General features: G+C 46.0%; 1 protein-coding gene across 4 annotated transcripts in view; it reads right to left on the reverse strand.

Moving 5' to 3' along the window:
• LOC119441569 (arylsulfatase B-like) overlaps positions 1 to 16150 on the reverse strand; it is an 85557-nt gene extending 69407 nt beyond the window's left edge. For 2 of the 4 annotated variants that reach the window (XM_049661415.1, XM_037706177.2), the window contains exons 1-3: positions 15841 to 16149; positions 8370 to 8475; positions 1943 to 2222 (exon numbers count right to left, since the gene is read on the reverse strand). In XM_049661415.1, the coding sequence (XP_049517372.1) occupies positions 1943 to 2222; positions 8370 to 8404 (315 nt within the window). In that variant the 5' untranslated portion in view covers positions 8405 to 8475; positions 15841 to 16149. Of the gene's footprint in view, positions 1 to 1942; positions 2223 to 8369; positions 8476 to 15840 lie in introns of all 4 variants that reach the window. The other 2 variants (XM_049661416.1, XM_037706178.2) reach the window with 2 other exon arrangements.
• Between the last annotated feature and the right edge of the window lie 8876 nt (positions 16151 to 25026).

Consider the following 25026-nt stretch of genomic DNA (forward strand, 5'->3'; position numbering starts at 1 on the left):
AGAGAAGCGAGCTCCTGTTCCTCTTGTTGTTGTTGAGAGATGGTGGCCGCATCAACAACTCCTAAAAAGCCTGTGGATACGTCATCATCACCGCCTGACGACTCGATCAGCGATCTGGAGAGGCAGTCAGCATCTAAGTGCTGCCTACCCGATTTATAGACCACTGTCATGTCATACTCTTGAAGCCGTAGGCTCCAGCGTGCCAAACGTGCAGATGGATCTTTCATGTTGGTCAACCAACAGAGAGAATGGTGGTCACGTATGACTTGAAATGGGCGGCCGTATATGTACGGGCGGAACTTGGTAACTGCCCATACTACAGCCAAGCATTCCTTCTCTGTGGTGGAGTAGTTCGTTTCGGCACGTGACAGTGTTCTACTCGCGTAAGCGATGACTCGCTCAGCGCCGTCTTGCCACTGAACAAGGACGGCGCCTAGAACTACGTTGCTGGCATCAGTGTGGATCATTGTGGGCGCATCCACGTCAAAGTGGGCAAGAACAGGTGTAGTTTGTAGACGCTGCTGCAACTCATTAAATGCCGCCTCCTGCTCCTCGCCCCACACAAACCCGACATATTCTCTTGTTAGGCAGGTGAGCGGTGAGGCGATTCGTGCAAAACCCGCAATTAATCGCCGGTAATATGCGCATAGGCGCAGGAAGCGTCTGACTGCCTTCTTGTCCGTAGGCCTTGAAAACTTTGCGAGAGCTGCGATTTTCTCAGGATCAGGTCTGACACCTGTGTGGCTTACAACGTGGCCCAAAAACTGTGAACTTGCAGGCGCCGGCTTGCGCGGTGCACAGGTGTCTCCACGCGTGGATGATGTATTGAAGGACTGGATGCAGAGCTACTCGCAAGAGTCGTCCCAATCATTAGGCGAGGATGCGATACCCAGCACCTCCACTAGTGTCGCGGCTCACTGGATACAAGAGTGAAGAGCGGTATTTAATTCAGATAATTAGGACAAAGCGATCAGTCCAAACTTCTTCTCTAGCACCTCGCTTGCACGCTCGAGGTCATCGTCTTCGTCGTCAGCGTGGTTGGGCAAATATAGCGTCGCGGCAATATTCCCAGCTCTTCACTACTTAGCACAGAAAAAAATTATGCAAGTGTTACATGTTTTACAAACATGTAACGTCTTAATCGTTGTCACGATTAATATTTGTTTCGGAAGAATTGTGGCAACTGTCAATCGGAGCGCACGACAGAACTCACCGAAATCTCCACGCCTACAGGTCGTGGGCCAGTGCCGTCAACGCCTTCGCAGATGTACGGGCAGTTTGGGAACGCTGGCATGATGAGCAGCATCGGAATGAGCGGTGGAAGAAGACGAAGACGAATGCGCGAGCAGTGGCATGAACGCGAGAGGCAGTATGGGAACGCTGGCATGATGAGCGACGTCGGAGCCAGCTGTGGCAGAAAACGACGACGAGCGCGCGAGCAGTGGCACTAGGCACACGCTGCTAGGCTACCGACCGTGGGACATGTTATTTTTTTATTTTTGTAGTTAGTCTTCTCTTAATTTTTCATTTAGTTAGTTTATGTATAGGACTTCTCAAAATCTGTGTTAAGGAGTTGCTAAAATCTTAATTTTGATTGTTCACCTTTACAACTTTTGTTCGTTGTTGGGCGTATGTTTTATTTTATCCAGTGTGGCCAATCCTCCTCGTGGGTACGAGCCATGTTTCGAGGCAACAACGACAACAACTCTTAGTAAGCCAGAGCCGTGGATCAGCCATGGCTTCAGGGAAGCGTGCTCGTCTGGCACCCCGGAGGTCTAGACTGGATTCCCACTGAGACCGACCTTTATTTCTATCTTTCTCCTAAGGATATGTTTTTTTTACATAATCAATGACAGAGAAAGTGGCAAGACATCATTATGTTCGACAGACATAGGCAGACAGAAAGACAGTTTAGAAGCAGCGCTATAAGATAACTGCTCACCAAATCATCGGCAAGTATAAACACGATGTGAGGCGGCCGCGTACGTGACGACGCTTGCATCCGTCCATCGCGCGTTGTCAGCCACAGCAGCAACACGACCAGCGCTGCTGCTACCAGCAATAATGTGAAGACTGTGACACAATGCAGCGGGCTTCTTCGGTGTCCTTGAGCGGCGACTGCGGGTGGCGTCACAGGCGAAATTCCTACGCCTGCGTCACCGCCACCGTGGTTAAGAAACCATTGTTCTGCTTTGGCATCCTCTTCTGATCCCGTGAGAGCCCTGCGCGTCAAAAGTGAGGGTACAAAACAGTATTTCTATGCCACTCTGCTCGGCATGCCTTTTCCGGGACCAGTACACTAAGAAGTTGGTTCCGGTTTTGAGGATGTGCACATACAAACATTAGGTTCTCTCAATTTGAAAACAATGGAGTGGCTATAATATTAGATAAACGACATATAATATAAAGAAGCATTATTGAAGTTCGCGATAAACTCAATTCGAGCTCAAACAATACCGGTTCGCTGCGGGTGATCTTTAGAAGCTCTATGCTACAGTTTTGTGCGCGTATCGTGTTGGAGTCGGAGCCGCGTAAGCTCACGCATAGGTAGTAACCAGACGCGTATCTCCTGTTCCACGTGGTTGAGCCGTTAGAGAAAATTTCGCAGATGCAGACTGCATATTTGAATCTATGGTAAGCGAAGCGTTCGTGTAGCGGGTAGTTAAATACTACAAAATCTAAATGGCGATGCGTGCAACTGCCTTTATAGTTATTTTATGCATCGTGCAACCTCATGAAACCTTTATGTTTGTCCACTACAATAGTCACAACTTCAATGACAATGTTATGCAGCAATATTGATAACAGTTCATTCGAATGCGCACGGTGAGACGTCGACGGAGTATTGTCACGAGGATGAATGCGATATCTAGTGTTTGTTAAGGTTGGCTATCATTCGCCTATTTCATTTCAGCGCCTGTCACCAAATGGAAAGTGGAGTGGCACGTGTGCCTGTACGCGAACGGCCTCTCGTACGCAATGCTGTGCGACTTGGCGCACTCTGCCACCTTTCAAGTAATCTGTACTTGGCGTTGGCACGATAGAAATAACTGTGCCGTTCTGGCCTAATGTTTAGAGTTCCGGACTACTATGCAGGAAGGCAGAGGGTGAGTCCCACCTTGCGCAAATATTCGTTTCTTGATTTTCGTTGTATCAACTACTGCGCTAGGATGCCCCATAGGTAACGTGTATGGCTGTAAGGTATGGTAGCTGGCTAATCTAAAAGATGTCTGGTAACGCTTTGCACGTAACCAAGAAAGACAGTAACCTGGCGTTAGCAGGAGCTCGGTTTCGTGTGAGCGAATGATGAAAGGCAAGAAGAACAATAAATGACACGAAGCGTTACAAAATATTGTCACGTGAAAGCACAGTAGGGAAACTATTTACAAGGTGAATTTAGAAGGGGTATCAAGCCCTGGCCAACATGGAAACCAGCCGGCATCAAACAAGGCATGTCGTCGGAATATGGCGGAAGATACAGATAGGCATGAATCATGATCACTATTGTGGTAACTACACCATACAGATCAGTCGCTCAATCTGCCTATTATTTCTGCGGATGGCTTGATTTGAGTGCGTGGTGTCAGCTAAATATTTACTGTGTATGCATCGCGAGATTTATGGGCCTTGTACCACATTCGGTGTATGAGCACATAAACCGGCATGTGAGAAGATATCTTGATTGATGGTTCATTGTAATTATGTTCCAGCAACGCGAGAGCTCAGCTCTCGATCATGGTGTTGGCGCCATGAGTAAAGTACACTCCAATCTTCTCCGCTACAACAGACCTCCGAAAAAGGGAGACAATTTACGAATCAAGAGAAGGGAAAGACAACCAGGCGCTAATAAGACTCGAGGTGCTCTTATATTCACGGGTTCACTATCGCGGCGACGTAGTTCAGCAGATGGCGTGAGAGGCTGGATGACGTAATTCACAGGGGACGTCGCCTGCACAACACGGTGGAGGTAGTGGTACTTGGTGAGGATCTTAGAGGAAAGACAGGGAGTGATTGAAGGGATCCAGAGCCAGGCCATACAGGGTAACCGGCCGTAATGCGCATGTGAATTGTTGGTCATCATGATGGAAATTTCGGTGGCAATTGATCATTATTTGCAAAAGAGTGGACAAGCTAGCGGCAATCCTCCGCCCATATGCAACTTCAAAACATGCACTTTATGGGCAAGGCAGGTAAGAAATAATCGCGTAAAGAAAGGAGGAACGTTCACGGCCATCTATGAGGAAGACAGACAAAACCTCGTCCTTGCTTGCGGGGTGGTTATAGGAGTAGATCACCAAAGGTACCAGGATGTTACAGTTCGTATGGTCGGATTCAGTGAACATAAATAGCGTGTTACCCAGTGTGCCATTGAATCGCTCTGTCAGGCTCTTAGTTCTTAGGTGACTGGTGCGCTGAAACGCACGGCATTCAGTTAGGAGCGTGTTAATTACCTGAGATAACCACACACGACCTATCTAACTAGAAAGTTCGGGGTCGCACCATGACGGAAAATAAAGCGTGGAAAGAGGAAGCACGCAACGCCGTTGGCTGTAGGATCTGGTAGGGGTAGCTGTTTCCATAAAGCACGTCATATGTTTGACAGCCAAAGTATTCTCTAGGTTTCCAATAGATGTGCAAAGATCAGCAAAGACTGATGCATATGCTGTCGAATAGTAGAGCAGCGTCCACACTTTGCTACAAAATACTACACGTATGGCGAGCAGCAGCTTTGTGGCCTTGGCCCGCTCCACGTGAGCGGATGGATCCCTGCACAAAATTGTAGAAACTTTTACAGCAAAAAGCAAAAGTGGAGTCTGGCACAAGTTTTGAAGAGACCTGAAACAGCGCATATCGCGTCCGAGTGAAAATATGAGCAAACAATGGCGCAAAGCTGGCGAGAGGCGACGAATAACCAGCTGTGAACACCGGAAACCTAGTTTCAGCAATAGAGCAATCCGTCCTTCACGGCAAAGTGAGAAGCTTCGAATAGCACGAGATGTGCGTGGCATCGGAGAGAAGTTGTAAAGGTAGTCTAAATGAGCCGAAATCCAGCAGTGTTTGCGCTGCTCCGAATGCATGTATAGTAGCTCTAGTATGAAAAAAACACAGTCAAAGACAGAGACGTCAGCCACGTCACATGACGCGGGGAAGCAATAGTGAGAATCCGCATCGTAGTTTTTATGGACACACCCATACCTAGCACGCAGGCCGAACTCATTCAACAGAAAAGCCCACAGTGCAAGGTAGCCAAACGTATTCTACACTGTCGGCAGCCATCACAAGGCGTGGTTGTCACTAAGGACGTCAAATGGAGGGCCGTACAATCGTGGTTTAGAATTTCCGAGCGGCGATGTGATAACCAAGCATTTGTTTACTGTAATTCGGTGATTCAATTCGACCTTGATTAGTGTGCTGGATTTCATAGGCCTCTACACATTCATCGTATCTATAAATTTGCGCTGAGAGAGCTTACTACCGAGCCTTACGCCGCATAGTTCCAGGTGGACTTTCGTGGAGCAGGTAGAATTGAACTGATGCAATATGGGAATCACGGAGAAAGCTTTGTCACAGAGTATGTTACGATTCACGCGATCATACATTCCATGAAACATGGTCAATAGCGGAACCTTCTCTGCTTCATCCGACAAGTCCGAACTTTGCCGTGTTTCAAGAGTAGCTCTATAACTGACACGTAACACAAGGACGACACAATACGGCGGACAAAACGCTGCGTTTAAACTTTTCATTTTTTTTACTACGTACTGGTTTGCACAAATTCGACGTCGGCAATGGAGCTGGAAAGAGAGCACTTTAGCATCAAGATTTTTCTAGTGATGGTGCTAAAGTGTTTAGGTATTAATTGTACTAAAGTACATGGCGCTAAAGTGGTTAAATGCTCACAGGCTTTAGTGTTTTATTAGGTGCTTCACAGATCGTTTGCCTCCACGCGCTAGAACCTTTCCACTGCTTCGAAGAACACAGAACGCGGGCAAATTCACTGGAAGATAAAAACAGGAGTGCGCACACTGGGCAACCGCATTCAGTGACAAAAACATTGCCTCTGTGGAAAAATAAAGTACCTGCGTGATAAAAGCGTGGAAAGCTATGCGAGTTTTAAGAATCCTGGTGGTGTGCCAGTTGGAGTACGCAGAAAGTTTCAGATCAGTGTCTGTTAAAATTAAGGAGCAGGGAGGTCGCTAAGAAGTAGTGGTTTAGCATTAAATATTTGCTATTATTTGCGCACAACATGGCGGTGTATAGATAGCCGCATGCAATAGCCAGCTACTCGAAAAGTTTGCTTCATTTGTTGCTCTCCCGCACTGGACAAAGAACACGTTCAGTGCAAATATATATAACATAGCCCACATAACTTCGAGCTTTAAAATATCTCCATATGAATATCTCTCACCGTGTGTACTAAATGTTATCTATATTCTTTATTCCTGCGGGCTAGAATTCTATGAGTTGTATGCACAACGGGTCAACTTCAAGGAGTAACTTATGACGGGAATGTTTGCAATATTCCTATCCGTATTTCTGTTTCTTGGTCGTCTGATATGTATCATATTGTTACGCCAAATCATTTTTAGGTGTAAACCCAGAACGCACGTAAGAGTGTCACAATATATACCGACCTCAGCTTGTGGTACGAGTATCATTAATTTGGATGTAGCGAAATTATTCGTAGCTACCTCCGCGCGCGTAACCACATCTCTGTGTGTATAGGGAGAGCCAGTATACCTAAAGAAAGGGCGTTAGAAACTTTTACAAGGTGAGATGTATATGGGAGGAGAAAGTACCGAATACTAATTATCGCAATCAGCATTATTGCGTAGGTTCTGTAACTGCATTCCTACACAACTGCAATGCTAGATTTACATTATAACGTAATGTAAACAACAATAAGAACGATTGGTATTCATTGAGAAGCATAATACAAATCCAGGGGCTCGATTTCATCTGAGATGCAACCATCTAATGCAAATAGAAAGAAACCAAATGAGCTTCTCTGTAACCTTTGCATAGTGTCCGAGCTAACATTTTCATTATACAAACGAATAATGTGCACTCATACCTTCACACGTCCGTGGAAATGGCGGACGCAGTTTTGAAGTTGGATGACTCTACCGTTACCTGACGCACCAAACTACCGGCGATGTTTGTGACGTGCTCTAACACTATACAAAACAGCAAAAATATCGAGGAAATTTGAAACACTTTGTGTTGAAAATTAATTGGGTAATTCGCAATAAGTTTAAGCTATCTGACTGTTTGATATTTGATAACTGTATACCACCAGCCACGGCCACACCAAATGTTTTGTCCTGCGAACACATATCTGTTATAAATCGGAGCTTGTCTTTTTTTGTGTTAATCAAATTGAAATTCTGGAATTTTGTGGGCGTGTTGATAAGCGCTGTTACGAAGACCTCAAACATGAATACTTAAACACAATAAAACGTTTAAAATCCTCGTCAATTCCGGCAATTTACGGTGATATTCGTACTGCAAACTCATAAAGCAAGTTGTGACACCAGTTTTCGGGCCCTGAAATGATATAACAGCGCCAATCATGTTTGATATTTGACTACACGGCCAAACTTATTTTTTCCCTAACATCTCACGTTCGTTTACGGTGTCCTTAGTACTTGAATAAAAACGACACTCTCTTACAGCAACCACATTCGCTTGAACCTCGCTGCTGCTAGGAAGGCTGAATTTCCATTCTCGTCAATATTTCGACTTCAAGTGCAGTTTCTCTACAGGATAGAAGCAATATAGCTCTGCAACTGAGTTTGTGGGAGTTAGGTCAAGCTTGAAATACTTTCCGGCACATACGTTTGCTTTGCAAAGACACATCAAGTGTTCATAGTCACGTTTGATTTTCACTACTAACACAACAGTGTTCAGCAATTTTGTTGATGATATTTTATTGACTAAATAATAATTGAATAGTTAGTGGCTGCTCTGTAGTGCTAATAGTCTTCAGCCGGTGTTTTGTTCAGGAAAACGGACACCAAAGAAATACCTTAAGTATTTACGCGTCAAGCACTGCAAAAGTGTACGCCAGCGAATATTCGTTATTATGACAGGCCGTAAATAACTGTTAGATAATTTTAGGCTTAATTTTAGCGATTGCTGCAACAGAATCACAGCGAACGAGGTGAAAATGAGAGAAATGAGTGTATTGGGAAGTTAATAATTGCAAGGTTCGATAAATAATCGTGGAGTTTGGTGAGGGCCGTGATAAAACAGTACCTGTATAGTAATTGAGTACAATTGAAAAATGAGCGTTTGTACACTGATCAGTTTCCACTGGCTGCGATCCACGCTAACTTGGCTCTTGAATTTTACTTGCATGTACTCACCCTTGAAACGGCCTAGTGCTTGGTCGCCGCCGCATCTAGCCACGTACGCGCCGAATGCGAGAATGGAAAGGAACCGACGCTTCCTGTCGGGACTTTGATGAACGCTCTGCGACGTCGACCGTACGAAAAATGCAGCTGCAATAACTTTTTACAAAAACCTCTCTTTTTTTTCTCTTCAGTCACAACGTAAATGACGCGGATTCTCTCATGTACACATTTGTAGATGAATATACATGTGGCTCTAGGAGCGCAATTTGGGTCGTGATCATTCTTTTGGTAGCAATCACGTCGCTTCATGCTGTTTAAATTACCTATCTTTTGCCTAACCATTAGCGTTGCAATCTGTCGCACCCAGGTTGATATATGTAAGTTCTAAGGACGTGCATCGGTTATGTGCTTCAGAAATCGAGAAGCGATTTAAGCAAGAACTCCAAAAACCACGATTTTTCCCGATGTCGGCTTTCTGTAGACATTACCATTGCGCTACATTGACATGCTTAGGCATCGCGGAAAGATGCCTCGTGCGATGCGAATAAACTTTGCATCAGAGAAGCTGATAGTATGGCTCCGTGTGCTTCGGATTAATCTTTATTGATTTTGGAAATTTGTCCACATGGCGTAAATAAATATATATGTACAAATCCAGTTTCTGTTGTCTCTTTATCTTTGCTGCAGTTGTTTTGAGCAGCCTTCATCATTAGAGTCCTAAAATCCCTTAACTGCCGATGACAACATAACTCGTCATCACAACGAGTGTCCTCTGGTACTCCGGTTACTCCGGTTAACTGGTACTCCGGTTAACCGGTGGTGTCCACCGGTTAACTCGTCGTCAATTTCTGGAAATTCTTGCAAAAAATGCAAAAATATGCGCAAACAATTTTAGAAAAAAATGGCGCAAAACATGCAGGTCTTCAAAAATTCCGCACTTCTCATTTTTTTTCGGAATTTGTCACGGTAGTTATAGAGGCTTAATCGAACAAGTTAAGAAGAAGCACATGAAAGTACTCAAGTGATAGCGTAAATGGTGAAGGCAAGTCACGGTTGTATCGCAGGATCTTAAAACACAGTATTCAAACATTTCTTTATGAATCTTTTATGCAAAATGCCTTCACTTTCATTTGTTCAGAAATTTGGCAGCAGTTTTGATCAGTTTGAGTGCGCTTGCGTCTCTTATACGGAGGAACAGATGAGAAGTTGCTATTTCTTAGTTTAAGAAATGGAGAGATGCTTGAAACAAAATCGGCGAAAATATTGCTTGAAAAGGACTCGAACCCCCTTTAGCGATTTGCTTGCATAACGCGCGACCAACTATATGCTTGAGCAGGGTAGGCAGCGCAATCTTTACTGCATCTGAGGCAGGAACATACATTTGCGCTAACAATTAATGTTTAATATTTTAGGCACCATTACGTAGTGCGTCCGCTGAAGAAAGAAAACTAACCATTTCTGCCACGAATAAAGGTGCACTGTCAACAACTGCATCAAATTTACAAACCTTCATCGGAAGGTGTTTGACATTGCTTTGCAAGGAAAACGAGATGGTAGAATGCATTTTCTATTGAGTCGTCACGAGATATTAATTGAGTATGTATTGATTGTGCAGTCAGACATGTTCCGTTTCCGCATGCATGAATTAAATCTCATGCTCGAAATATATGAATACCTGAAATATTCGCTTAGTGCATTAGCACAAAAAAAAGTTTTTTCGGATATTGTTGCCGGGATGCGGCAAGTCGAACATTCCGTCAAACACCGCAGTACATTCAGTAAAGTGATCTGTAAATATACGCAGCTCATTGAAGCTAAATGAGGACACACTAACGACATGAGGGTAATTCCCCCTGATGTTCAATGCCAGTTGCTTTTTTTTTTGCCCCCACTGATCGGAAATGATCAAAACAACTCACGCCCCCAAGTGCGTAAACCGCGCCTGACGGGCATACTAAAAACATAGGCGCTAGAATGTGAGGCTATTAAAAGCTTTTCTATCCCATTTCTGCAATCACGCTTCGACGATTGTTCAAAATATTTTTGGGTAACCTCCACTTCGCTTGTCTGTCACGCGACGTCAGGAAAACCGCTAAAGTTCCTCATTTGACATGACGTGTGCACACTGATTATGTATGATTAGACCAAAAGAAAGAGAAATAATGAGTTCCGATTGCACACTTTCTCACCATCACTCTTCGCATTCGGTCAAACGATTTCGGGCTGCGCCCACTTCTCCTGTCGGTCACGCGACGTCACAACACCGCGAAAACTGGCCGCGTCAAAGCGACGTTTACGCCTTAAAGATGTATTTTTATGGTGAACCAAACGGAATTTTTTTCGGTATAACTGGAGACTTCCCCGTTCGGAAATGAATGGAACATTGCTGCCCACCGATCGCTCTAGCACTAGCTACTCGGAGCTGCCGGGGAAAATGGATTCATTTGCGTGTTAAACTCTTTGACGTCATGCCGGTCCACCCAACCGGGCAGCTTGGGTGGACCGGCATGTGGGCGTGTTGATAAGCGCTGTTACGAAGACCTCAAACATGAATACTTAAACACAATAAAACGTTTAAAATCCTCGTCAATTCCGGCAATTTACGGTGATATTCGTACTGCAAACTCATAAAGCAAGTTGTGACACCAGTTTTCGGGCCCTGAAATGATATAACAGCGCCAATCATGTTTGATATTTGACTACACGGCCAAACTTATTTTTTCCCTAACATCTCACGTTCGTTTGCGGTGTCCTTAGTACTTGAATAAAAACGACACTCTCTTACAGCAACCACATTCGCTTGAACCTCGCTGCTGCTAGGAAGGCTGAATTTCCATTCTCGTCAATATTTCGACTTCAAGTGCAGTTTCTCTACAGGATAGAAGCAATATAGCTCTGCAACTGAGTTTGTGGGAGTTAGGTCAAGCTTGAAATACTTTGCCTGCACATACGTTTGCTTTGCAAAGACACATCAAGTGTTCATAGTCACGTTTGATTTTTACTACTAACACAATTTCCATTCTCGTCAATATTTCGACTTCAAGTGCAGTTTCTCTACAGGATAGAAGCAATATAGCTCTGCAACTGAGTTTGTGGGAGTTAGGTCAAGCTTGAAATACTTTCCTGCACATACGTTTGCTTTGCAAAGACACATCAAGTGTTCATAGTCACGTTTGATTTTTACTACTAACACAACAGTGTTCAGCAATTTTGTTGATGATATTTTATTGACTAAATAATAATTGAATAGTTAGTGGCTGCTCTGTAGTGCTAATAGTCTTCAGCCGGTGTTCGTTCAGGAAAACGGACACCAAAGAAATACCTTAAGTATTTACGCGTCAAGCACTGCAAAAGTGTACGCCAGCGAATATTCGTTATTATGACAAGCCGTAAATAACTGTTAGATAATTTTAGGCTTAATTTTAGCGATTGCTGCAACAGAATCACAGCGAACGAGGTGAAAATGAGAGAAATGAGTGTATTGGGAAGTTAATAATTGCAAGGTTCGATAAATAATCGTGGAGTTTGGTGAGGGCCGTGATAAAACAGTACCTGTATAGCCGCCCGAGCACCATGTAACCTTCCGGTTACATGGTGCTCGGGCGGCTTGGTTGGCGGCTTCATTACCGGGGTTGCCCGCATGAGCGGGTACCCACACCAACTTCAATTTCATTTATAACAATCTTGGTGCCCGGGATTGAGGTGCCCATGGCGATGGCGGCCTATTCCGCCTACACAATTGAGGATATGTTTATTGTGGCGCAGTTGCTGGTGTGTCCGTCACCATTAGTGACGACAATGACGTGTCGGCCATCACGGGTGTCAGCAGCATCCACGTATATGGCCGGTTTGTTTTTCTTGCATTGCCAGAGCGCCGCCGCCCTAGCCTTGCGTCTGCCGCGGTTTTCAGTGCTCATGTTTTTCGGAAGCAGGGGTATAACGACCTTGGTCCGGATAGTGCTAGGTATCCGGTGTCGTTGCGGGTTGTCTAAGGCTGGGCGATACCCGAAGGTGTCCAGGATCCGCAGTCCCGCCTGTGTGCCGGATAATCGAACTGTTTGAGCCCATTTGTGAGCTTCTATGATTTCCTCCACGTTGTTATGCATACATAGACTCAAGAGTTCACTCGTATTAGTTCATTTTGGTAGCCGCAGAGCCTGTTTGTATAATGTTCGGATTAGACCTTTTAAGTAAGGGCGGACATACGCCACTCGGCTAGGAAAAAAAAGACCTGGATTACTTTGCAGGCAACTTTCTCCTTAACCCCGTGCCGTAGGTTGGACACCCTCCTGAGAAGTTTCAGTAATTGCCCGGCTGTAGTTTGGAGTCGTGTTGTGGCTTCTTGGTTGGGCGTGTTTTGCTGGATCCACAATCATAAAACTCTGATTTTAGGAGCGGGTGGGACCGGTTGTCCAGCTACCTGCACCTGAATGCGGGCGGTCATATTGGCATCCGGGTTTGCGGGATTTTCGTCCCCGGGCTATGAGCAGTTCTGATTTTTTCCGCCAACAGCTGAGGCCATTATTGCGAGCGTGTTTCTGCATTGTGTTAGCCGCTGCCTGCAGTGATTCTGTAATTTCTCCATCCGACCCAGCGCACGTCCAGATAGTCAAGTCATCGGCGTAGATGGCGTGCCCGATATGAGCAATCTCGTTGAGCTGTCGGGATAAGGCTCTCATGGTTCTATTAAAGATTAGGGGAGTAAGTACTGCTCCTTGTGGTGTACCTCTAGTGCCGAGCTCTATGGTTTTGCTTTCAATTTCTCCTATGTTTAGGGTAGCAGTACGGCCCTTGCGGAACGTGGTAAAAATGTCACAGTTTCACCCTAAGGGCGAAGCAATGAATGCGATAGCAACACAGCAATGTCATACGAAGTAAGGTGAGCGGCTTTGGTAGCAATATGAATTGTAGTAAACATGAGCTGATTAAGTAAGCAGGTGTGCTGCGGCGTAAGTAGACCGACATGAAGAGAGACTCGATGACCACGAGAAGGCGCCTGTGAAACGGTGGTGTTGATGAGAAGCGCTTCCCGTGGGCAGCGCGTGCGAAGGGACACACCTGTAGCGCTGCACTGCCGATCCAGGCAGCATTGCATGTGTAGCGTGCGTTGGAAAATGTGGCCCGGCTATTACTAACTGAATGAACAAGCGTGGTGTGAGCGCGCACAAGCAAACATGAATAGATCACACTGAATGACTGCAGACAACGACTGTCAAAACGCTGGCAGCAAGCGCATACGCCGCAGCTGGCGAAGGTATGTGCGGTCTATAGATTCAACGGAAACTGAGCGGCGAATGCACAGCGCATACAAAGGTCAGAGCCGTGTGGAGATAAGAGACGGTGCGGGCGAGCGACGAGCGCGGTTGTTGGCAGAGTAGAACTGCCAACAACAAAATGTCATCCGTACTGCCCTTACGGGCAATACGGATGACATTTTGAAACCCTTAGTGTTGCGCGCTTTGGTGGTTATGGTGGCAAGTTGTCCGTGTTCCAGGATTTGTGTTAGGCCCTGCGTACATTCGGCTCTATATACTGCGCCTATCCTGATAAGCTCGTGGGCTACCACCTGCTCAAATTCTGCGGTGGATTTTCTGTGATTGGAGACGGTCTCAGCTAGCTGAGCAATTGCTGCGTCTAACTTATGTACTCTGTCCGTAGGGTTTGATGTTTCGGACTTCTTGGTTATGCCCCGCATAGGCGCTTTGCGTTTTTTTACAGCGAAGCTGTTGCTGTTATAGGCTAGCTTCCGGGAGATCGCGTCCGGTAAAACACCGGAAATAGATAGACCGGAAGTAGATCAACAATTTCAGAAACGTTGCATCAGCTTCTGGCGTTGTATGAAACGTCGGGATTGCGGCTTTTTTACCGGTCTTTCTGCCCTTCCCGATTGACTCAAACACCACCATGTTCTTGTTATAGCCACGATTGGCCACTGGGCGCAACGAATACTACTGAAAAATAAGAGAAAATGAAATGAATTGATGTAAATAATGGCCCCAGGTGACGTTGGGTACAAGCGCCAGGTGGAGCGATGGAGCGGACCAAAAAGAAGCAAGGGAGCGCCTGCAGCTGTTAGGAGGGTTGACCTAGGCATCGCATAGTGCGTACATAATGTGCTGCATCCGCTGTCTAGGAGTCGTCTGACTCGGCACACTTCGCGCAATTATACACCACTTAGTGAACACTTCAGCCATGGTCAAAGTGTAAAATACGGGTGCTACATCGTTAGCGGCTTTATCACTTGTCGAAAGGCGACTACGTGAGCGCCTTTCTAAGGAAAACCAGCGCAGCTTCTGTCGCTGGATCACCGTCTTATCTTTGCGTGAGCTTGCGAGGCCACAGAGGGACAATAAGACGCCCTTCGCCTACAGGACACCGAAGATAAATTCGTGTCTGGCAGCGCACAGCTTCGAGGATCAACACTCCCCGCTACCGTCAGAACAAATATCTCATGATGTGGGGCAGAGGTCCTGCTTATCAAAAGCTTTTATCCATTATCGCTTAACTCCAATACACGTGTCGGTAAACTTGGAGTGGGTGCATAAGGTGGCACAGAAACTCCACTTAATAAAGGCGACATTCAAGGAACAGTGATCTGAGCCGATTTAATGGAGCTATTCGTTTTCCCAACTCTGTTCCTTTCATATCATCTATTGCTCTTGATAGGCCAGTTTTTCTAATAACGTTAGTGGAGCACAGCTCACGCCAGTGATAAAGCTCGAAAATGGAAAAAAATTAATAGAACTGTGGCATTTTCCAGACGCTGTTGTTTCCCGTAAACCCTTCTCGGCAATCACAACTATCATAAATACGATGCCATTCTATTTTCCAAACATTTATTGTTTCTGCGTCTTTTGTACGTCTAAGATGGAAACGTTTTGATGCGAAGAGCATTGGTTCCTGAGACCTTACAATGCCTAGCGCCAACATTTCGCCAACAAACTTCGCGAAAATAATTTGCGTTACACTTAAAACGTATCATGTAGTATTCTGGACGGTCAAAAAACAAAACTAAGCACAGAAGTAGCGGTGCAACACGGTACAATGCGGAATTCTGATATGGCGTTTGCAAATACATTTCGGAAAACATGGGCAGAACCGCGACCATGACCGCCCCTTGATGGAGGGAGAAGTCATAGGACACTGGTCCGAACCGGTTTCCACACTTAAAGCCTTCAATACGCTGCTCAGTATCTCTTGACAGGGCCGCTTCTCTTACGAGTGTTTTAATTTAACTTGTTTACCCAGAGTATGAAGTGTGTACTACAAGAAGAAATATGATAGGGCTCCCGCTGTGCTGAATTATAAACGTAATCGTTAATGAGCTGCCCTTGTACCCTGAATACTAAACACCAACTCATCGCCAAGAAAATACGACACCAATTTCTTCTCAACGGGCCCCTTCTGAACATAAAGATAGCTCGAAAACTTACAAAAATTGAAGTGGCATTTTTTCAATGCCCATGCCATTTTGGATACTTACATGACGAGGCGGCGTTCCTCGCTCCGGCACTACGTGGCCTATTGACGTGTGTCCAAGCAGAACCAGACTGCAGGTATCAGATCGTAGACGTGTCTTGGCCGGCGCGACCATATTAGTGCAACGACCCGTTTAACAGCGCAGTGAAGGCCGCATGCAAGCAGATAAGAGCTACAGCTGCACATGTAGATTCACATTCTTTCCCCGTGGAGGGATGTTGCATTGTTCGTTTTTCCTTTTTCCTTGCCTACTTGCTGCATTTCACATTCTCGCTGATGCGTGGAGGCGCTGCACGCTTTTTGTTGTGGCGTTAGCTATACTCCGCAACAACTTATCTTGGCAGTGAAGCGTAGGCTAGAGGGGGCGGAGCTTCTCCACAATCCGTTACTCCGCCAAGTAGTGCGGCAGATAACAGCTGCCTTCTGTGGCAGTTTCCGGTTGCGTTTACACGCTGTGTACTCCAGTTGCCCGTCTTCACAACCTCCGATATAGCCCTCGATGTTTGTTAAAATTTAAAGAAATATTGATTTTACTGTTGAAAATGCCATATAAAGATCTCGTATGATTGTGGGAACTACGTTCTCACGAAAGGTTTTTTTATCAGGTATGTCTACAAACGCGCCCCTCAGCACGGTTGTATGTGAGCCTCTACCCTGTTTACTGTACAGAACAGGTGCTCAGAAACTGTAGTGGGATCCGAGAAACACAAAATATGTTAATGTAATTCTTTTTCAAAGAGAACATTAGTTGTAATATATCATGCGTGGCTTCTCATAGCATTGTTAACATAATAAATCAAGTAGAATATACTTGAGCTAAGGAAATGTCAAAATTATAATGATTTTGGGAACTTTTCTTGGCACGTAAGGAGGCTTAGCGCTTCGGTCGCATAGCTTTCCGTGTACTGCCAAGAAAGGTTGTCCTCGAGTCTAGCAGTACTATCGTATTTACTCACTGTGATCGTTGTGTACATCATCAATCAATCAACGATCAATCAATCAACGCTCAACACAGTGCCTAGGAACTGCTACGGAGCCTTCGTACTGGTGCAGTTAAAAAGTAATACGGGAGAAAAAGTGTACATAGAAGACAAATGTAGACAAAACACAGAAACAAATATTAAAGAGAAGACGAGGACGCGGGCGTAAAATAGGAGTTAATCATACAACATGATGATCTACATATGCAGAGTGTCCCAACTATGATTCACCAAGATTTTAAAATATCCAAATGCCAAATACTCACCAGCGAACAGGACTGGGACGAGGCCATCTCTACTACGGAACTTAAGCTCCGGTCCATGGCCATCCAGAGGGCCCGTGAACGGGAGAGGCTTGTCCTCCCGTTTCCCAAATGGGAGCAGCCAGCGGCGAGCCGGGGGCCCCAACGGGTCTCCGCCGGCTAGTCCCTCAGGACCTCAATAAATGTTCATTGTCTGTCTGTCTGTCTGTCTGTCTGTCTGTCTGTCTGTCTGTCTGTCTGTCTGTCTGTCTGTCTGTCTGTCTGTCTGTCTGTCTGTCTGTCTGTCTGTCTGTCTGTCTGTCTGTGCAAATGCCACGTAGCTGGGCAGAACCAAGGTAACGTTGTTTGCCCTCGCTTGGAGATACACAGATTATTTTTTGCATTTTTCCTAATTACATAATTAGCCTTAATTCATTAAATAACTTCTCTAATATTATATTTAGATGAAAAGTGCCAACGAGAAAATTGTAAAGCAATATGAAAAACTCCCCATACAGCTTTCTGTTGCTGAATATACGTGCTACATAAAAGTGTTTTTCTGAGCGTGAAGGAAGCCCGCGAATACACGCAAAATAGCCGCGCGACTGGCCGCTTGAGGCACTTTGCGTGTATTCGCGGGCTTCTTTCACTTATGGGCCCGTGGTAGAAGGCCTAGGCACAAACATAACCGTGAATCTTTCCTGGTCTGCACTTATCAATTCCATCACATTGTTTTAACGCATCAAGGTCATTTAGTTGTTTGCGCCCTGACCTGCATTATTCTCCTTCCAGTGTACGTAAACAGGTTTATCGCGCTTTAATTCGTTCTCAACTTGAGTTCGCCTACTCAATTTGGTCCCCGTATCAACAATATCTGTTCAACATGTTAGTAGCCATTCAGAACTGAGCTGGTTGGTTCATTACGCATAATTACAGATACCCATTCAGCATAACACAAACTAAACAAGACGGTTTGCTTGAGCCCTTAATTACTCACTATTCCACAAATTCAGTCACACCAGTATGACGTCCTCTGTACACCTCAATCTCGCTGATCGAACTTCACACAGACTGCCTAACAACTTTAGCTTAGAACCCATGTGCGGTGATACTGACGCATTTAACTTATCAGATCTTCCGCGAGGTATCAGTTTGTGGAGTGACCTTCCGAATAACCTTGCATCAGAGCGATATCACGCAATGTTTAAAAAATATATACGCTCCAAGATATGATTTTTTGAATTTGCCGCTTTGAGCATGCATGTCTCTTTCTTTCTTTTTCACATGACAACGATCTTTTGTCAGTTGTCTTTATTTCTTGTGGCACTGTTGCCGCGGAGTTAAATTGCATTTTTGTTCGTTCTAGCATTTTCATTTTTGTTTTGCAACTTTGAATGCTATTGTTACTGCCTTGTTTTATAGTGTATCGTTATTTTCCGGGTTCATTCGTATCTTTCTGCATTAGTCGATGTTTTACTTTGTTAAGGTGCTCATCATCATAATCATCACCAGCCTATTCATGTCCACTACAGGGCGAAGGCGTCCCCCAGTGATCTCCACTTGCCCCTGTCTTGCGCTAGATGATTCCAACTAGCGCCTGAAAATTTTCTAGCTTCATCACCTCACCTAGTTTTCTGCCGTCCTTAACTGCTCTTCGCTTCTCTTGGTATCCATTCTGTGACTCTATATTGTATTTTAATCTATATATAGGTATTTACTCTACTGCACCCCTTGCACAATCTCCATACGAGGGCTCTTAAAGGTACTTTAACATAAAAAATAAAAATAAATGAATATTGGCAGGTCGCAAAGACATACCACTCCCAGCGCATGCCTTTTGTCTTAAATCTTCTCAGACTAATAAATACTAAAATTGCAAACTAATATCAGAGCTTGAACCTCTAAGTGGTCTAATTTTACTGGCGTGGTTCCTAACGGGCAATGTTGTCGTGCCTATGCGATGTCATTACAGATCCTACGCGGCGCGGTAAGGCTTTTCATGGTGGCAGGAAGTTTGGTGCACCAAAGTACTATCGGCCAAAAAAGTTTACGGACTAAGGGATCTGACAAAAAGCTGAATATCCCCGCAGCCTCAAAACACAGCCTGGTATTCCCCCTTCCAGCCTCTACAGGTGTATGCGAACATTGTGATGTACGGTTTTACTGGCAACTTTTAATTGCTGCTCGGATATCTAGCGTTTTCTGAGATCCCGTCGTCCGTAAAATTTTTTGGTCGATTGTACATGACGTCCGCGTTAGAACAACGTCCGAGTAGTTCAAATTCAACCCTAAACGTTGCCATCACAGTCACTGCTTCACCTTTTATGGCGATAACCATTATATGGACACTCTAAAGGAATTTTCGCTGTCGCCGTTAGCGTTGCCGTGAGGTTCCCCCTATATTTACGTATATGTATGCTATATGCCATGTCATGCTATATTCCATGCTGTATATGCGGACTACGTTCCTGCACTACTATCTCACATGGTTATACCAAATCTTACATTGTTGACTAAATTATTTCTTAAAATTTTGGAAATGAGAGCCTACAAACAAATGTCATGAAAAATAACACTCACAGTGCATCCGTTCTCTCTTAAATTTTGTCAGATGTGTAAATAGTAAAAGTAAAAAAAAACAATATTTCTTTTTTGGCAGCGGGATCTCCGGCATCGGTCAACGGAAGAGTTTTGAAACATATCCGATACGAAAAAGTGGGGGCAAGTCGCTAAGACAGACTTTGTCTATAATGAATGAGCATAAATTAAACTTCCGGCATTCTGATTCGAACAGGGAACCATTAATCATTAGCCTAACCATTAAGCCACGGGCGCATGCCTCAGTAAACGGAACAAAACATCCCTAAGAATTTCCTGCGTGCAAGCCAATGCGTTCAGACCCGCTTTATGAACACTTCACGCGATATTTCGCCGCCATGAATAATTACGCAGAGTACGAAATTCTCTAGTTTTAATATGTTTGCAGAACAACATTGCTGACATTGACTGTACGAATATACATTGCGTCAAAATTTGAACGCCAGGTGGCGAAAGATGTCTCGGCGTGTTCGGGCTGTAAATCGCAGAGACTGGCGCACAGAAGAAGTTGTATTCTGTGACTTCAGGTTGAGTGGCGAGTCCAGAGGGATGGGGGGAGTGGTAGAGGCAGTCGCCCGCCTCACAAATAGGGTGAGCATGCCCCCCCCCCCCCCTTCCCTCCTCCGCCTCCCTGACCGTGCCGTCCGCATCCTGTCAGCTTGGCTGTTCGGGAGACTCCATATTCCGCAACCCCGGTGCTGCCTGTGAGCCCAGTTGAGCTTAACCGCCCGGCGTTATGATTCATTGTTTATTACGCGATCCGAGTGTGCGCGAAGAAGCAGCACAAAAATATCCGTTTCGAGGCGCCGCATTGAGCATATCGCCCCTAGGCGCCGTCGATTCGCAAACATCGCCGCATGCCAAGCCAGCGGAGCGTACGATAAGAAAATGTTTTGTGGCGACCAGCTGCGCTTTTCAACAGTCGTGTTCAGCCTTGACCCGGAATGTTTATCGAAGACTCTCAGCACTGGAGTGTTACGTCACGCCTCCTCGCCTGTGACTTCTCTCCCATTGAGCCATGCTCCAATCACCGTATCCAATGCTCGATGCGTCGTCATCAAGCTCGTCATCGAGTGTGCTGTGACCCGCGGGTGTTGCTTTCTGTAGGAGCTATTTTGTTCGCAGCAACCACTGCTGTGCCATTTAACCGTTCTTGTCTCACCATGAATTAAACCAGTTAAACTTTCCTCTGGCTCCTGGTTGTTCATCGGAGGCAACACTCTTCGTAAGTGGTCATGCTACAACTCGGCAAGCCGGGAGGAACTGTCCCCTACCTCCGGCAGTCGTAATACCAGGCAACCGCCTGACCCCATCATCTCCCAGATGTACTGTTCTGCACCTCCTCTCAAACCCGGTGAATGGGTTGACTACTCAGAAACAAGTGTTCTCTGATGTACAATATGCCCAGCTTTCTGGTGATAAAAATTGCACAGTGGATGTGCAGTGCTCCGGCCAAGTTCACAATGTGAATGCTATGCGGCACCGACTACCCTCGCTCGGTAGCGTTTGGTTCGCGCGTCAACAACCACTCTTTCGACTCGCACAGCTAATGTCACCAGGTGAATTACGTAGCTTCTTCGCAGCGTACGCGCTTCATAGATTCCAGTCGCTTTTCCCGCTACCATGCACGGTGGTTGAGCGCGAGCCCCAACCAGATTGTTTGCAACACAGTAATTGTAAGCAGCCCAAATTACTCACGCAACGCTATCGATGGCTTAAAGAAACACTGCGCTTGTAAGCTTGCAATTGCACAAAGCTAATGAAACTGATAGCACCCTGGTGGTACGTATGTTTGTGTCACATCTGTAACGTATGCTTGTTTAAAGTGCATGAAATACAAGCCCTATGCATTTTATTGCACCGGTAATGCCTACCTCACTTGGGAAAGATGTGGTCTAGTATCTTTGGTGCTTCCCCACCTCAAGTGCTGGTGAGGTCGAGTGACGTGCATTTTGAAACACGAAGATCGCCATTACTGCTCGTGACTCAACATCGAAAGTATTCGACGAGCATATGTTTATTTAGTCGCAGTCCTAAAGTTGGATCTGAAAATGAAGAGATCAGGATTGCAAAGTATCCATTCATTTATCACTACTGCTCCCAAGAAATCCCTATTAATTGCTGTCGAAGGCACCGAAATGGCCACCTCATCGGCAATCTTTCCAAAGCTACCATTGGACGATAAAAACACGAATCTCTGTGTTCCTCCCGGGTCGGCATCGTGTAGCATGCGTGAATGTTCAACCCGGCTTCTGCATGTAACCAAAATACCGAATATCAGATCGAAGGATTAGACGTGAATATCCTCGAGCGCCTGTAGGAAAACGCCTGTCACTTTGTTAGTGCCAGCTGAATGCGACATCGGAAAGTTTGTTGCCGGTCAAGTCGATGACAGCACTTAGCGGCATTTGTTGGAAACGCACTGGGGCAATTCGAATAACTACAGTTTTACATACTCGGTTCACATGAAAAAACGGCAGCTGAGAAGCGATGAGAAGCGATTAGTAAAATAGTCGGCCTTAAACAAGATCAAGTTGTGTGTTCTTTCCGATTCTCGCTGGCGCCTGTACTACAAGCACCACGTTGCGTACCAGAAATATGTCCCCATTCAAAAACTAGTAATCAAGCCACTCACGTTCTTTGCAAACCTGCTGGAGAAACATTGTGATCTTCCGTTCATGAAGCAAGACAAAAGCCCGAGAAATTCTGAGAATTGTTTACTAATGCGTAAGCATTGTTTGGCTCGGCTGTTACTTTGCTTTAGCCTATTTTTGATTACTTCCATTTCCAAGCTTATGCACGTATACCCGTGGCCTTTTTCGCTGGCTAAAGATGCTTAGGCTTTACTAGACAATTGTCAGACTTTCTCGCCGCATCCAGCCCGTTCAACGCGATCGTACCAACTGAGTGGGAACGCTGGCCAGGAGCGCACCTTGAAGAAGCAGACTGGGCGAAAGGGAACACCAGCTGCCGTAGCAGCGAGTCAGGTATTGCGTGAGGGCATGGCTGTGAGGCCATGTCACCCTCGCTGTCGCTCTCGCAAGTCAGTGTTATGCGCGCGTTCCTTGTCCACTTAAGCTCTCACGTGCATTCTAACTGCACCCGGTAAGGCCCTATGAAAATGCTCCGAGCGTCTTAATGCGCTTGCTTGCCCACGAATTCATAACTCGAAGGACGCTCATCAGCGTTCAATTGGACATTGCGCCACCCCGCAATCTCAAGGTGGCCCGCCCCCAAATTTATATAGATCCACCCCCAAATTCAAGTTAGCCCTGCCCCACATTTCATTTGTGTCAACCCCGAAATTGAAGTTGGCCCACCCCCACCCCCAGACCTAAAATTGACCAACCCCTAAATTTAATTTGTCTTACATGCAAATTTCAAGTTGGCCCACAACCAATATTCAAGTTGGCCCACCCCAAATTCCGTGTTGGCCCACCCTAAAATTTCAATTGGCTCACTTGAAATTTTAAGCTTACCCACCCCAAACTTCAAATTCACCCACCGCAAAATTGCAGTTGCCCCGCCCCTACTATAAGCTTCCCCACGGATTGTCTATGGAGCCCTATGTGTACTTCAATGGATATTCTCTTAATTTTTTGGGGGGGAGGGGGTTTGAAATTGTTCCTTATCACGTTAAACCTACCAAATGTCTATATTTAAGCTACTTTAACGATTAAATGTCTTTACTTTGCAAGCTAACGCATTTTCGCGGCAATAGAAGAAGGGGAATAAACTACGCACTTTCTCGTGACAGGGGCTGGGATGCTCGTCAATCATCCGAACTGAGAGCTTGGCTAGTTAATGTGGTTCCATCTTCAAAAAATACAGCGTGAAAAAGACGTATACCTGGCGAAAAATTTCTGTGGCAGCGTGGCTAGAGTTCTAGACTAGGAGAGTGGGTCCAGCGTGGGCGCTCCGCTGAGGCTTTTAAAGCGAAAGCTTTACTAACATAGTCGAGCCGAGTTGCACTGTCGCTAACAAGTTGACCTTTATTTGACCGCAGCTGCGCCGTAGCCTTGGCAACACATTACGTGACTCGCCGCGCCGAGCTCCGCCGCCACCGCCGGCTTGGCGCGTGCGCTCCCAGCAGCTGGATCGCCGCCTGGCTACGTAACTCACCGCGCGCCTGGCTAAAAGGAACACCGCGCTCGCCAACGATGAGGGCGCAGCCGGGCAGTCTTAGAAATGACATTATGGGGTTTTACGGGCCAAAACCACGACCTGATTATGAGGCACGCCGTAGTGGGAGACTGCGGATAATTTCGCCCACCTGGGGTTCTTTAACGTGCACCTAAATATAAGTACACGGGTGTTTTCGCATTTCGCCCGATCGCAATGCGGCCGCCGTGGCCGGGATTCGACCCCGCGACCTGGTGCTTAGCAGCCCAACACCATAGCCACTAAGCAACCACGGCGGGTGCCGGACCGTCTACTCTGAGCGTTGCGCGGCAGCGGGAGGCTTTGAGCCCTGGTCGGTAAGCGGTGTCTGACCACCCCGCGGATATCGCCCGGAGAGCTGCTTCCCTGGAGAAGGTCCGGAATGCCTAGAGCGCGAAGCTAGCGTCGGAGACTGAGGAAGAGCGAGCCGTTCGGCTCAAAAAATGCTTGGACTTCTCGGCTTATAATTTATACCTGGCTTAACGATGAGTGTATACCTAAGTATAAGAAATACAGCTAAATGAAAGGCTAACCAAGTGAAACCAAGACTTAACCATGCTAAGCCAAGCTTTCGCTTTGCATATCTATGGTTAGTTGAGCTAAGCCGCAGCCATTTTGTAAAAGCAAAGCTTTATATATCTAGGCGAAATCGCCTGTGTACATAACATTATCATGAACACTGGCTGGATCGTCGTCGTGTTCTTCCACAGCTGGCTCGTTGGCTCGTGCTGAGCCCACGCTCGTGCGACTGCTCCGGCGTTTGTTGTCGTCGTATGCTTCCACAGCTGGCTGTGTTGCTGCTGATCATTCCAGCATAGAATTACACCTCTGTCGTCGTTATGGGGAGGCCGCGATTCCGGGGCCTCCCCCGTAAACCATTGTCTAACGTCACAGATTGAATTTTAAACCAATTTGATTTCGAAGAATCGCAAGCGTCAATGGCGGGCGAATGCTGCTAACCACGAATGCCGACGAGCAAACTCGAGACATCGAACGCAAGCGACAATGGCGGACTGCGCGCATACCGTCAGTGACGTCGTTCTACCGTCGCAGCCGAAGGTGGGTGTAACCTCATAATTGAGAAATACTTTAAAGACCCCTCGGGATTAAGCCAGTGATAAACACCGCGGCCACTTAGGCACTGCGAACGGTTCACCATCTTCACGGAGTGGAAGGGCCGACGATTTTTTTGAGGAGCGAAGCTCTTTA

This window comes from Dermacentor silvarum, chromosome 2 (genome assembly GCF_013339745.2).
Source record: "Dermacentor silvarum isolate Dsil-2018 chromosome 2, BIME_Dsil_1.4, whole genome shotgun sequence".
NCBI lineage: Eukaryota > Metazoa > Arthropoda > Arachnida > Ixodida > Ixodidae > Dermacentor > Dermacentor silvarum.